Source organism: Ruditapes philippinarum, unplaced genomic scaffold (genome assembly GCF_026571515.1).
Source record: "Ruditapes philippinarum isolate M1 unplaced genomic scaffold, ASM2657151v2 ctg121_1_1_1_1, whole genome shotgun sequence".
NCBI classification, from domain to species: Eukaryota; Metazoa; Mollusca; class Bivalvia; order Venerida; family Veneridae; genus Ruditapes; species Ruditapes philippinarum.
The window spans coordinates 674,566-690,986 of record NW_026861840.1 but is presented as its reverse complement, the minus strand read 5'-3'; the positions used below and the strand labels follow the sequence as shown (position 1 = coordinate 690,986).

General features: G+C 34.0%; 1 protein-coding gene across 3 annotated transcripts in view; it reads right to left on the bottom strand.

Annotated features, from left to right (window-relative positions):
* The window catches only part of LOC132717037 (protein cycle-like), a 70,984-nt gene that overhangs the window by 35,799 nt on the left and 18,764 nt on the right, over positions 1 to 16,421 (bottom strand). For all 3 annotated transcript variants that reach the window (XM_060700410.1, XM_060700408.1, XM_060700409.1), the window contains exons 2-6: positions 14,828 to 15,056; positions 11,114 to 11,182; positions 5,992 to 6,149; positions 4,826 to 4,905; positions 2,178 to 2,270 (exon numbers count right to left, since the gene is read on the bottom strand). In XM_060700410.1, coding sequence (XP_060556393.1) covers positions 2,178 to 2,270; positions 4,826 to 4,905; positions 5,992 to 6,149; positions 11,114 to 11,182; positions 14,828 to 14,955 — 528 coding nt within the window. In that variant the 5' untranslated portion in view covers positions 14,956 to 15,056. The remainder of the gene's footprint in view (positions 1 to 2,177; positions 2,271 to 4,825; positions 4,906 to 5,991; positions 6,150 to 11,113; positions 11,183 to 14,827; positions 15,057 to 16,421) is intronic.

Genomic DNA, 16,421 nt, shown 5'->3' with positions numbered 1-16,421 from the left:
CAACTGACAAGAACAACAACTTTGGTAGGAAACTAAAATACACTTAAAATATAGTAATTGGTTTAAGAGGAGACAGTTAAAAAAAAAAGAACAATGTATAATAATGTATAATGAAGGACAATGAACAAAGGGCGATCACACAAAAATGCAGTGCTAAGCTAAAAAAAACCCAACTTTTCAAGGTAAAATTAGCAACATTTGAAATATAAAAAAAGAGACCTACAAATAATAATAAGGACATCACATTGTTTAGTTTTGATACATTCACATAATTATTTTCATGCTGGTTTGAAGAATAACAAAAAAATTCACAGTAATTAAAATAATTAAACTGTAATAACAAGCTGTTATCTTCCGTGTGATAACCACTTTTTCACTTATATCTATTCATCCTTTCCCTTCATCAACTTCAAGGCAAATAATGGCCGTTATTATAGCAAATAGAGGACAAATCCGAGCTCGAGAAGAATTGGAACATGGGAAGGTGAATTGTGGGAAGGTGAATTGTGGGAAGGTGAATTTTTTAATCTTTAGTTTTACCAAAGCAACTAGAATAGATCAAGATTAGCCGGCACATCTCTGCCATCTGATCCTAGTTCACACTGTTCACTACTGGTGTCCGAGTAAGTATATATTTTGAAAAATTTCCTCAAAATTAATAATAGTTTTGATCATGAATGAAGAGATTTAGCATGGTAACGATAAAATCTCATAAACATACAAATTAAAGGGACACCATGTGTTCTCAAGTCTTTTTATAATGACTTTTTATATTTATTTTCTATCATAGAGTGCAAAGCATCTGTTTTTATTCTGCAATTTTGAATGCATTTCAGTCTGACATTTCACGAGTGTTCTAATTCAGATGCATGACAGTGTAAATCATGTAGGTTGAAGACCTAGTCAACTGAACTTAAGCATCTGACATATTATGAGATAATATATTACAATGAAATAAACTTATTGAATTAATAAAAATCACGTCAAATTCTAGGAAAAAAATAGATTCAGTAATCCATTAAGTGCAGAATTCCTTAAATGGACTTGTCCAGCTTCTATTTTTGGAACAGTCCATTATAAACTCTGGGGAGAGTAACATCCATGTCAGTTTAGGCAGGGTAACATTTTTGTGAATTGTTTTTTAAGTACAGGTCATATGACCACTTTTAGCTTTACTGGTGGAGAAGACCTTAGGTGCCTCTCTGTGCGATATTTCAGGAACAAAAAAGTACAGACGTTCCATAAGATAGGAAAACAATTACTCACAAGAAGAAAAATAAACTATTTGACTAGAATTAAAGACTTGAGGTTTCATTAGACTAGAATTAGGAAAATAATAGACGAGAATAATAATTTTGCTGATTAATAATATGATATGAAATAAACTATTTTCATTTTGATTTTTGACTTCTTTACAAGAATATACTTGCCCAATGCCATATTGTTTCTAGAGAAGCAATTAATCATGCACACACTCTGATCTTATTTTTAAAAACAGACAGTATTTCATAAGGAAATATCAAACAAATAATGCATGATGTAGTGGGATTGTTTTGCTGGAATTTAATCACTGTGACACTTAACAGATCTAACAGGCGACTTTCCTGATTTAATGGTGGAGGAAGGGCCTCTACCTGTATTATTTTTGGTCTCTGACAATAACACAAGTAATTGAAAAGTACATACCTTAATGATATACTGTGTGATTCTGACAATGACCATATTTCATACATATCCTGCTATATTGCAGTATACTGCTGACAATAGCCAATACACAATATACATACACTACTGTATATTGTTGGCAGATTCTGACAATGACAAAAATCTTTTTATAGATTACCCCTGCATATTATTTATAACCCATGTATACTTCTAACAATTGCCAATATATCAAATACATACACTTGTACAATGTTGGCAGATTCTGACAATGACAAAGCTCATTATACAATACATACCCACTTTATTTTGTGGTAAACAACTGACAATATCATTAAACAACTGACAATATCTTTATTGTGAATCATATAAAATACATACTACATGTACAATGTTGGCAGATTATGACGATGACAATGATCTTGTTATATACTGCTGACAATGGCCAATATACAAAGTACATAGATTTGTACACTGTTGGGAGATTCTGACAATGACAATTATAGAATACATACCCTGGTATATTGCAGTATATTGCTGACAGATTCTGACACAAACAATATTCTAGCCCTATCACAGCCAACAACAAACAAAAACCCATCTGCTGCCTGAAAAATAAAAAAAAACATTTTAGGTTATCAGTTTTTTTATTTCTTCTCTTCTCTAGAAAAAAGCAAGAAAAAGTCTCCATTCAAATCTAATCAAACATAAAGCTTTGATAACAATGTAACATTATCTAAAATTTCAAGTTAATGAAAAAACAATTTCTATCACAACCCAAATGTCACTTGCTTTAAAGCAGCGAACAATTGAGCCTGATTGGATGTAATCAAGTTCATGCAAGTTTTGAAGTTAGTTTGATGCAGACAGATTTGACCTAATTTGATGCAGACAAGATTTGACCTAGTTTAATGCAGACAAGTTTTGACCTAGTTTGATGAAGACAAAGTTTGACCTAGTTTGATGCAGAAAAGTTTTGACCTAGTTTGATATAGAAAAGTTTTGACCTAGTTTGATGCAGAAAAGTTTTAACCTAGTTTGATGCAGACAAGTTTTGACCTAGTTTGATGAAGACAAGGTTTGACCTAGTTTGATGAAGACAAGGTTTGACCTAGTTTGATGCAGATAAGTTTTGACCTAGTTTGATGTAGACAAGTTTTGACCTAGATTGATACAGACAAGTTTTGACCTAGTTTGATGCACACAAGGTTTGACCTAGTTTGATGAAGACAAGGTTTGACCTAGTTTGATGAAGACAAGGTTTGACCTAGTTTGATGCAGATAAGTTTTGACCTAGTTTGATGTAGACAAGTTTTGACCTAGATTGATACAGACAAGTTTTGACCTAGTTTGATGCACACAAGGTTTGACCTAGTTTGATGAAGACAAGGTTTGACCAAGTTTGATGCAGACAAGGTTTGACCTAGTTTGATGCAGACAAGGTTTGACCAAGTTTTGATGCAGACAAGGTTTGACCTAGTTTGATGCAGACAAGTTTTGATCTAGTTTGATGCAGACAAGATTTGACCAAGTTTGATGCAGACAAGTTTTTGACCTAGTTTGATGCAGACAAGTTTTGATCTAGTTTGATGCAGACAAGATTTGACCAAGTTTAATGCAGACAAGTTTTGACCTAGTTTGATGCAGACAAGTTTTGACCTAGTTTGATGCAGACAAGTTTTGATCTAGTTTGATGCAGACAAGGTTTGACCAAGTTTGATGCAGACAAAGTTTGACCTAGTTTTGATGAAGACAAGGTTTGACCTAGTTTGATGCAGATAAGTTTTGACCTAGTTTGATGTAGACAAGGTTTGACCTAGTTTGATGCAGACAAGTTTTGACCTAATTTGATGCAGACAAGATTTGACCAAGTTTGATAAAGACAAGTTTTGACCTAGTTTGATGCAGACAAGATTTGACCAAGTTTGATGCAGACAAGGTTTGACCTAGTTTGATGCAGACAAGTTTTGACCTAGTTTGATGCAGACAAGTTTTGACCTAGTTTGATGCAGACAAGTTTTGATCTAGTTTGATGCAGACAAGATTTGACCAAGTTTGATGCAGACAAGGTTTGACCTAGTTTGATGAAGACAAGGTTTGACCTAGTTTGATGCAGATAAGTTTTGACCTAGTTTGATGTAGACAAGGTTTGACCTAGTTTGATGCAGACAAGTTTTGACCTAATTTGATGCAGACAAGATTTGACCAAGTTTGATGCAGACAAGGTTTGACCTAATTTTGATGCAGACAAGATTTGACCAAGTTTGATGCAGACAAAGTTTGACCTAGTTTGATGCAGACAAGTTTGACCTAATTTTGATGCAGACAAGATTTGACCAAGTTTGATGCAGACAAGGTTTGACCTAATTGATGCAGACAAGATTTGACCAAGTTTGATGCAGACAAAGTTGACCTAGTTTGATCGCAGACAAGTTTTGACCTAATTTGATGCAGACAAGATTTGACCAAGTTTGATGCAGACAAGGTTTGACCTAGTTTGATGCAGACAAGTTTTGACCTAGTTTGATGCAGACAAGATTTGACCTAGTTTGATGCAGACAAGTTTTGACCTAGTTTGATGAAGACAAGGTTTGACCTAGTTTGATGCAGACAAGGTTTGACCTAGTTTGATGCAGACAAGTTTTGACCTAGTTTGATGAAGACAAGATTTGACCAAGTTTGATGCAGACAAGTTTTGACCTAGTTTGATGAAGACAAGATTTGACCAAGTTTGATGCAGACAAGGTTTGACCTAGTTTGATGCAGACAAGGTTTGACCTAGTTTGATGCAGACAAGGTTTGACCTAATTTGATGCAGACAAGTTTTGACCTAGTTTGATGCAGACAAGGTTTGACCTAGTTTGATGCAGGCAAGATTTGACCTAGTTTGATGCAGACAAGGTCTGACCTAGTTTGATGCAGACAAGTTTTGACCTAGTTTGATGCAGACAAGTTTTGACCTAATTTGATGCAGACAAAGTTTGACCTAATTTGATGCAGACATTTAAGTAAAATATGACCTACTTCAGTTAATACTTAGGATGGTAATGAGTACTGATTTCAGTACTCGAATACTTAGTCATTCCTCAGATCGAGAACCAGGTCACTCGGAAAAGTCAGAACAAATTCTTGTTAACATGATTAATCAGCAGAAAAAAGTTACCTCTAGAATGATATGTTTAAGTTCATCTTCGGAGAGAAATGATGGTTTATGAAGTGCCTCTGTATATGAAGTTGATGATCCTGAAACAGAGAATAATACACAATGTTAACATTTTTGTTTTGTTTTTGGTTGGTTATACGGGACATCAACACAATTTAGCTCATATGGCGCCGAAAACTGTATACTGTAAAGAACCAGATATGATTTCATATTTTTCATGGTCCATTAATTACAAATTCCTACCAGATTCTTAATTTTAGTGGTACGCTATGTTCTTAAACATCACAGATATCAAACAGACCATCACAATACAGGAAGCCTCCATTGAACTCCTTTACTCCTATGGTTCCATGTAATTAAACAGTTAACTATATATTTAATAGTTCAAAATTATGCACGATTCAGATATTTTGTTGTGTGCTACTTATGTATGTAAAACAAGTATCACACAATAAGTTGAGTAACAAAATATGTAGTGGCTTATAATTAATTTTATCAGCATTCATGCTCAGTGAATTCAAATTAAAGCTGGCAAAGTTCAAAGTTGATAAGTTTACTTGTGTCACTGGACAACATCACTACATTTACTGCTCATGACTTCATGATTTGAACAGCCATTATTAGAACAGTGAGCTTGTAACAATTCCAATTTAACTAACCTCTCAATGACTCCATGTGTTGAACAACCATTCTTGAAACAGTAACCTTGCAACAATTCCAATTTAACTAACCTCTCAATGACTTCATGTGTTGTACAGCCATTATTAGAACAGTGAGCTTGTAACAATTCCAATTTAACTTACCTCTCAATGACTTCATGTGTTGTACAGCCATTATTAGAACAGTGAGCTTGTAACAATTCCAATTTAACTAACCTCTCAATGACTTCATGTGTTGTACAGCCATTATTAGAACAGTGAGCTTGTCACCAAAATTCCAATTTAACTAACCTCTCAATGACTTCATGTGTTGTACAGCCATTATTAGAACAGTGAGCTTGTAACAATTCCAATTTAACTAACCTCGCAATGACTTCATGTGTTGTACAGCCATTATTAGAACAGTGAGCTTGCCACAATTCCAATTTAACTAACCTCTCAATGACTTCATGTGTTGTACAGCCATTCTTAGAACAGTGAGCTTGCCACAATTCTGATTTAACTTACCTCTCAATGACTTCATGTGTTGTACAGCCATTCTTAGAACAGTGAGCTTGTCACACTTGCGATTCATGGCGTTACACATGGGTAACATGGTCGACAGCTGCATGATGTACGTGTTCATCTTGTCTCGTCTCCTCTTCTCTATCTCACTGTGATTCTGTCTGTTAAAAAAGAAAAATTTAACACTTTATTTGCTGAATTTGTATAATAGATTTGCAATCTTTGATTTTTGAACAGTTTGTTTACGGCTTTCTTGGGTCTATATTGGTTACAAAGGCTAACTACTTTTAGTTCCAGTAAGGTTAAAGGGTAAAATAAAACATTTTGTATGAGCTAAAGATCATAAAATTCAATGCTTGTACTTCGTTTTCTGTCTAGACTACCTTATTTGAAATAAATGAAAAAGCAAGCAGAAATTAATGATTCTTTTGCATAATTAAGGCGTTTAAGTTAAATTGTTGTCCTTTTTAAGAGCAAGCAGACATTAAAGACTCCTACACCTTTTTTTAAATTAAACAATATAAATATTAGATAAATCACTGATGTCCTAATGTTCTATTATTCTACGATGTCTGTAACAGTCAAAACGTCTGACTGATAAATATGCTACAAGCATTATAAGTATTATAACTGACTTGGCCAATTTATCAATATCTGTCAAATACATGGCTGATAATCTGTCTTACATAAAAGATTAAAATGGAATTATGCTGACATCAATATGCCAATAACAGATAAAACCAGAGCTGTCACATAAATAACCACCATCATCTCTTTGACACTGAATTCTATGTAGGTTATTTTCTTATTATTTTTGAAGGTGAACATTTGAGCTAAGCCAAGAAGATAGAATTTTATAGAGCATACACAAAACTGACCTACATTTGACCTTTGACGACCTTTACCTTGATCAAGCACAGCAACAGCACGGGTTCTGCACATCACCTTTTTGAGATGAACATTTGAGCTAAATTTGATGAAAATCTTTCAAGGGGTATCTAAGGATGCAAAAAAGTTCACACACAATTGTATGATACTTGACTTTCAAATGTGACCTTGAAGCACCACAAGGGGAACAAATAGGTTCTGCACATCCCCCATTACTTTTGGACTCGGGGGGATTTAAAAGGTTACTTGGTATAACTGAAAGTTAACAGCTTATCTTGTCCTACTGCATGCTATATGAACTGACTTTATTTTGTACCATATAAACTTCACAAACTGTTGATATGACCATTTTCTCAAATGATAAAGTCACATTAAGTAATTACCTGCCAGATCACCCTATTTCCTTTCACTTCCTGTCTATCAAGAATTAATTTCTCCATCAAGTGCAGGAAACGATACATCATTAAAGCTTCTTATATAAGGTCCTGTTTATCTTGGAGGGCACTGACTGCTTGAAAGCATATTTACTCAATAAAAATTCGGTCATGCCTTCTTTACAAAATGCCTTTCACCCCTTTTTACCCTTTTCTTTGGAAGTTGAGGAGGGGGGGGGGGGGAGTTAACGCTGCACCAACACAGCATAGGTCAGACCCTTATCCAAGAAATAAAACAATAGGACATATAGAAATCTAATTAACAAAGATACTTTCATTTTAACATTTTTCTATTGCAAAAATTACTTATTTCTATAAACCAACTTTCTACAAAGACCACCCTTTTATTATGCCAACTGAAAATCTTCTATACTTAAAATTATCTATTTATAGATATTTTTTCATTATTTAGCACAATCATTTTTGAGTAACAACATGCAATCTCAATCTCAGGTGACAATTTACATTTTACTTTACATGTCTTAACAACGACTTCAGGCTTGTCGTTCAATGCTTGTATGTATATGACTGGTACTCCTTTTATATAATATTAATATAAATAACCATCCAATGGTCTGAAGCAGCAATGAAGCAAAAACTGTCAGAAGCACTGGTTAGTATGACAACATGGCCAGTCACAAACATGATGTCCCATACTTATGTTGACTATAAGAGAAACTTGCCATCAAAGTATCTATTACATTTTTCTCCTTTTTTTCCACTTATTTCAATACTCCAGCTAGCTAGGTGGGTGACTTATACAAGAAAGCTTCAAGAAAAAGATTTGCTGACATGCAATTAACAACTAATTATCTATTGATTTAAAATCTCTTTATATCTCAACATATCGCCATAGAAACTGATAAAATGGAATCAGACTAGGGGACATGTCAGCCACCAATCCATGAATGAAGATATGAGAAATTCTCATTTGTTACATGTGACAGAGTGTAGGACAAAAGACCTCCCCTGAAAATGACGGGGGTGAACAAACAACTTCCAATAAAAAGAAATATACCTTTTCAAAACCTGAATAATTTAACTGCAGAGAAATTTTAGACATTATACCTTAAATAAGAAACAAATGATGTGTATATAGATTTAAATATGTTAAGTGTGTTGAAAAACAATAATAACATGCATATTTTGTTTATGGGAGGGCTTTTGTCCACCCTGTCATTTTTGGATATTGGTAGGCTTTTGTAAAGGAGGCTTCTGTCCGTTTGCCCATGTAAAATTCTTATTTGATATGTACCATTTTAAAACATGTGACATTTTCATATGATATAATTATGTGCCACTTAATATTTGATATAATTTATGTGACATTCATGTGTGATACATTTTTGTGACATTCTGTAATGGGAGATTCTCCGATGAAATATGCGACATTAATTCTTATATGATACATGTATATGTGAAATGATTCTCATTAAAATGTGCATGTGACATTCTTATTTCGATGAATGTCACATGATTATTTGACAGGAGTTTGCCCTAGGAAGTTGGTTCCATTGGTCCACAAATAGTTAACACAAAGAAATTATTTTAAGAATATGTGTGTACATGATGAAAATTACGTGATATTCTGTAAATAATTGCTTGTCAATGTCATTTAACATGTATAAAGTGATAATAACATCTCTATTGATTTTCAAGTCTTCATTGCATCATGTATAAAAAAAGTCATTTCTCAGTGTCAAGGTCAATGATAAAGAATCTGTGAAAAGATTTTAGCACATCATAACAACAAACGTCAAGCTATACATGTGTATTCACACAAAAAAAGAAATCAACTTCCATGATACATGTACTTCCATAATTTTGAGAGATTTTCCCATGATACCACAAAGATGCCAAATTACGTACTTTTCCACTTTTGGTCTATATCTTGTAGAAAATTGTAATGTCATTAAAACTTTTGGAACTACTACATTCTAAAAATTACTTGTAGCTCTTAGAAAATAAGTCTTTTATCATTGATAGTGAAGGGACACTGCCTCAATATTGATTAATACATGTAATAAGCTTATCTTAGTCTTTCAGGAGATTTTTAAGGCAGATTTTGGAAATTTCATGATATTTCAATGATAAATTTCTAAATTTTCAGCAAAGTTGTGTTATTTTACATCATGGAAATTCCCCAGTCTATGAACGCTGTCTTTTGTCCACCAGGAAGTATTACTTTCAGATAAATAAAGAGCACATTTATTCTATCTACATGTACTTTATTAACATTATGATTTCTGCGAATTCAGTAGATTCCACTACAAATATATGCTTGGTCACTTCAGAAAATGGAAAATGTCCAAAAGCAATATGTTATTGGAATTACAATTATGTTGCTAATGATTCCTGAAAGAGGGTAAAATGACCTGTGAAAATTGTTGACAAAAAAGTAAAAAATTAGCCATGTATGCTATTTTCGAAAATGTCAAATAAACATTTCCAACCAAACAAAAAGTGGCTATGTTGATTTACAATACTAGTATCTACCTTTCAATCAAATCTGAGCTCTAATTGGGATGTGACCGGATTTTTCTGTGCAACACCAGCACTAGTATGTTGCAACCCAGAGCTCTTATAAGTGTGATCCCTAATGGGAACATAATTATTATCATAAAATTAAATTCAAGTTTCCTGTGTGACAAAAATACTGGAATCTGCCGAGTTTGAGCCCTTCCAAGGGGACATAAACGATACACTTTGTAAATGCAGCACTGGTTGGTACAGGTAGTGGTCTCAAAAGTTATAAATTAACCTGATAATTATTTACTTAATGAACTTGTTCCTTGACTTTAGAAAGCATCCAATGTTAGTTTAGGAAATTCATGATTTAGTTAAATCTCGGAACAGACTTAATGAAGGGCTCTCTTAATGAAGGGATAGAGATATGGTGATATTTAAAGGGGTCTCTTCAGTAAAATCTTTTATTTAATATGCACATCACATAGTTTGTAAATAGCTATCTTTATACCTAATATAGTTTATCCAATTTGATCATTTGAAAATCTGTTTCCTCGTCCAGGTGCATGCACTTTTAAGTACAGTAAATATAATGTTTAGTAATTTCAATTTCTGAACTTTAGATATTACTGATCTAGTGACCTTTTTACTTAGTACTTATACTTACACCATACTTAAAATGTTTAATATCTTAGCACTTTAAGCTGAGTCAGTAAATCAATTACTTGTACTTTAGTGAACACATAGTTACAGTATGTCAAGAAGAAGGCTAAAAATTTACCCCTTATTGTTTTGTTTGTTTGCATTACAAAATGGCTCATTAATAAACTGCTAAGAAGACCGAATGTGGTTTCCTATAAAAAACAATCTCTCTTGACGCCACTTTTATTTTAAACATCTAATTTGATAACACTCAGCTATCTTAAAGCCAAAACAAATGTATTTGCTGTTTCTACTCATAGTAGGTCAGCTTTGGTCTGATTACGAGTTGACAGTAATGTACACGGAAACATATTCTGCCAAACAAGTTATACTTTCCAATGCAACTACTGGTAAGTCAATTGGCCACAAGCCATCCACTTATGTTTTCAATCATTTTACATTTAACATTTAATGGAACTAAAGGTCAGGCCTGGAGTACTCGCCAATATTGCGTTTTACAATGCGAGCAAGTTTTTACAATGACCACAAATCACTGAAATCATTGGTTAACAATATGCTTTTAGTTATATTGGATTATCATAATTAAAAGTTAGTATCCAACAAGAACCAGATAAAAACGACAACAGAGGCGAAATATTGGGAGATGATTTTTACGAAGTCACATAAAAACGTACCTGGCAAACTTTTTGACGTCGTCTGCCTCATTTCCATCATCTTCGTCCTCATTACCTTCTGTCGACAAGCTGTTATGATAAGTATAAAACAAGAAATTATATCCCTAGAAAAACTGGAACTATCACTAAATGTGATTAATACCCCCACAAGTCTGCTTCGGAAATGAGGATGTTACTAGTAACAGAATACCTTGTAAAAGAATTGAAACATAGAGTTATGGTTGTGGGCAATTAAAGATAATTGTGGTTCATGTATGTTGCATTTCCTTTCAATGTGGTTGGCCATTGATGAAGTTTAATTGAATTACTCTGTAATAAGTCCAGAAAGACAAAGAAAAAGAACAAAGGGCAATAACTCTATAAATACTGAAGATAGAGTTATAGTTCTTGTGCACTGCACTTCCTCTTATTGTGCTTGACCATTGTATGAAGTTGTTTTGAATTCCAACCAGTACGTTTTAAGTTATGCTCCGGACAAGGAAAAGTATCAAAGGGCAGTAACTCTGTATTTTGTCAAAATGGAGTTATGGCTCTTGTGCACTGCACTTCCTTTGAATGTCCTTGACAACTGTATGAAGTTGTACTGAATTCCAAACAGTAGTTTTCAAGTCATGCTCTGGACAAGGAAAGTAACAAAGGGCAATAACTCTGTAATTAGTCAAGATGGAGTTATGGTTCTTGTGCACTGCACTTCCCCTTATTGTGCTTGACCATTGTATGAAGTTGTTTTGAATTCCAATCAGTAGTTTTCAAGTCATGCTCTGGACAAGGAAAAGTAACAAAGGGCAGTAACTCTGTAATTAGTCAAGATGGAGTTATGGTTCCTATGCACTGCACTTCCTCTCAATGTGCTTGACCATTGTATGAAGTTATAATGAATTCCAACAATAAGTCTTCAAGTTATGGTCCGGACAAAAGAAAGCAATGGAAAAGTAACAAAGGGCAATAACTCTGTAATTAGTCAAGATGGAGTTATAGTTCTTGTGCACTGCACTTCCCCTTATTGTGCTTGACCATTGTATGAAGTTGTTTTGAATTCCAACCAGTAGTTTTAAAGTCATGCTCTGGACAAGGAAAAGAAACAAAGGGCAGTAACTCTGTAATAAGTCAAAATGGAGTTATGGTTCTTGTGCACTGCACTTCTTCTCAATGTGCCGGACCATTGTATGAAGTTATAATGAATTCCAACAATTAGTCTTCAAGTTATGGTCCGGACAAAAGAAAGCAATGGAAAAGTAATAAAGGGCAATAACTCTGTAATTACTTTAGATAGAGTTATGGTTCTTATGCACTGCACTTCCTCTCAATGTGCTTGACCATTGTATGTAGTTATATTGAATTCCAACCATTAGTCTTCAAGTTATGCTCCGGACAAAAAAAAGAATGCAAATTGAAAAGCAACAAAGGGCAATAACTCTGTAATTACTTTAGATAGAGTTATGGTTCTTGTGCACTGCACTTCCCCTTATTGTGTTTGACAATTGTATGAAGTTGTTTTGAATTCCAACCAGTAGTTTTCAAGTAATGCCCCGGACAAGGAAAAGTAACAAAGGGCAATAACTCTGTAATTAGTCAAGATAGAGTTATGGTTCTTGTGCACTGCACTTCCTCTCAATGTGCTTGACCATTGTATGTAGTTATATTGAATTCCAACCATTAGTCTTCAAGTTATGCTCCGGACAAGGAAAATGCAACGGACAAAAAAAAAAAACGCAATGGAAAAGCAACAAAGGGCAATAACTCTGTAATTACTTTAGATAGAGTTATGGTTCTTGTGCACTGCACTTCCCCTTATTGTGTTTGACAATTGTATGAAGTTGTTTTGAATTCCAACCAGTAGTTTTCAAGTAATGCCCAGGACAAGGAAAAGTAACAAAGGGCAATAACTCTGTAATTAGTCAAGATAGAGTTATGGTTCTTGTGCACTGCACTTCCTCTCAATGTGCTTGACCATTGTATGTAGTTATATTGAATTCCAACCATTAGTCTTCAAGTTATGCTCCGGACAAGGAAAATGCAACGGACAAAAAAAAAACGCAATGGAAAAGCAACAAAGGGCAATAACTCTGTAATTACTTTAGATAGAGTTATGGTTCTTGTGCACTGCACTTCCCCTTATTGTGTTTGACAATTGTATTAAGTTGTTTTGAATTCCAACCAGTAGTTTTCAAGTTATGCCCCGGACAAGGAAAAGTAACAAAGGGCAATAACTCTGTAATTAGTTAAGATAGAGTTATGGTTCTTGTGCACTGCACTTCCTCTCAATGTGCTTGACCATTGTATGTAGTTATATTGAATTCCAACCATTAGTTTTCAAGTTATGCTCCGGACAAGGAAAATGCAACGGACGTCTGGACCGACCGACCGACCGACCGACCGACCAACCACCGGGTGACTCCTATATACCCCCCCAAACTTCGTTTTTGGGGGTATAATGAATAAAGATAAAATTTAATCCTTTGCTGATTTAGTTTTACCAAGCTAATTGCCTATAAAGTGTATACTGCATGATCTTTGACTTAAGTTTGTGATTGTGCATTGTTTATTTTAAAGATTTCAGAAGTTGAAACAAGACCTGTCAGTAAGTCAGTGTGCTTGACTATTCTAAATGCTTGATAGTAAAACAAAAGCCTGGATAATGTAGAATTTCCTAAGTCCAAAAAGGGCCATAATTCTGTCAAAATCCTTGTTAGAGTTATGATAAGTGATCTCCTATTATGCTCTCAAATAAGTGTGTGAAGTTTCGACCCATTGCCTTCAGAAGTTTTAGAAATACCAAACATGTAAATACCAAGCTGCATGCAAAATCTTAACCAAAGTATGACGCGGACTCCACCAAAAGTACAATAGATCTCCTTATACTTCAAATAGTCAAGTAAGCTGACAACAGTATAGAGTCAGGTCAGACTATAAATATTAGCCTGGCCTTGATCTATATATGCAGGATTAAGGTTTACGACCCTAACATAGATGTAATACTGAGTCTTATCCTGGATATTTTCATACTTATCAGCCCAATAGATTTCTTAATACATATTTTTAGTGAATTTTTGTCACATGAAAGCATGTTGTTCACACTGAGTGACCTCATTATTTGAGAAAATGCCATTATGGCATTCTGCACCATAATGGCTGCCTGCAATTACATGCTTATTAGTCTGTAAACCGTATTGTTGTATTACTTGGAGAGATAACTCAAGATAATCTCTCTTGTAACTTAAGCCACCCTGCTTTGTAATTTTACTGAGTCACCTTAAGTATGAAACCAAGAAAATAAAATATCATACAAAAATCTGATAATCATATCTGAACTCTTCAATATGATAGCATTATAATATTATTTAATGATAAAGTCAATTTCCTGACCAATCACAGTATAATGTAAATTGTGCTATTGGCTATAACTTGACAATTAAGTCATAAGAGCAACAAGCATTTAAAGGCCTAAATGGCAGAATGTTAGAGATACTTAGACACCAGTAAAAACGATGGACCTACTTTTCAGTTTTTTACGCAAATTGTTAGAAGCAGAATCTAAGAGTATCAAACAGCCAAATATCTAAATTTCTAAGAAATTTATTTCAAGACATTATTTTCAAGAGGAAAATATTTTTTTGTATATTACAGTCCACAATTTTAGTTTGAAGGCACAATTGCATCCGGTAAAAGAAACATTCGGCTAAAATATATCAAGGTCATTAACAGCCAACTTACTCTAGGGAAGGGCATTTCCTCTTGCGGACTGTGCCGGTTCCTGAGCAACTTGCTGACATGCTTGACGGGCTTAACGCCTGCGTTGATGTCTGACCTAAATACGAGTTCATGTTAGACTTCATCTCCATGGCACCCTGATATGGTGAAAAATTTCCATACGAGAGGCGGCTGAAGTCAGGGGCCTCGATCACACCGGGCAGACCCCAATCTCCCTGCTGATTGAAGAAATCTGAAAATATAAACAGTGCCTATATATTAAACTTCAATTTTTATTTTCTTTTAGATTTTATGACTGAGTCCATTCCTAAAAATATAAGAAATGTTTTCAACCAATGCAAAGTAACAAAATATTTCCAAGCAAAATGGGTTTTCTAGTGTTTGCACCAATTCTGAAAAAAAATGTAACAATTCATTCACTGTGTAATACGAATCATCATTCAATCACTCAGGACAGCATGCTTCAAATTGATGCCATTTGCATCGCCTTTATGAATGAGTTGCCTCAGCTAAGGTTGACATCATTCCACCATTATGAATGTAGGTGTAAGGTCATACCCTAAAGTGCGAAATAAAAGATATTACCTTTTGTTATTTCTTTTAAAACTTATAACAAACATGTGGAATACAAGGAAAAGAAACAATCATTGGCTGTCATCACAGACATGAATATATTGATCTGGCATTCAGGTACATATTTGTTTATAGCTTAAACCCTGCAGAGCCTTAATACCATCTTAAAACAGTTACCCTCAAACAAGATATTCCAGTCCCACAGCATGCTTAGGCAGCCAGTGGTTAAGTCTAAGATTATAATATGAGAACATCATGCCTAATGCTTGTATAGAAATTTTTTGGCCTTTTTAAAGCATCTGTATCACATAGAAGCATTTTGCACCATATGATAATCGTATGAAAGCTTTTGTCCAATATATACATGTACAATCTTTTATTAAGAATATAACATTTCCCTTAACATCAATATCATGCACTGTACATTGTCATTGCATTAGACAAATTTTATCACAATATGCGATAAAAATTCAAAATCATTTTTCAGTTCTCTTTTTCCAACTGCAAGGTTAAAGTTAAGCTAACTAAAAATTATTAATATCTTAACAAATGTTTCATCCTTAAACTTTTTAGATAAAGCTTAAACAAGAGCCACCACCAGTTGGGGACCACACCTTGAAGGAAAGAATTACTCCTAAAAAGAATTTAACTGTCTTGAACCAATTATAACATTTAATATTTGACCTTGATGGTCAAGGTCATTCAAAGGTCTAGGTCAAATTTACATTAATCATCGTTGTCATGTTTTGACACAAGCATTCTCTTGTCCAAGAATAAACAAAATCCGTTAACAAATAAAATTACGACAATTTCAGTAAATTTCAATATTTTGACCTTGATGGCAAAGGTCAATTAAAGGTCAAAGTTATATCAGAATAATTCAACATTCAGTTTAGTCATATGTGTTATTTTGTCAAGGTCATTGATGAATGAAGGTTATGATTAATTTGGTCTACATAAAGGTCTTGTTCTAAGGATTACTGTATCTAATTTTGAAGATTATTTATTCAAAAAATAATTCATT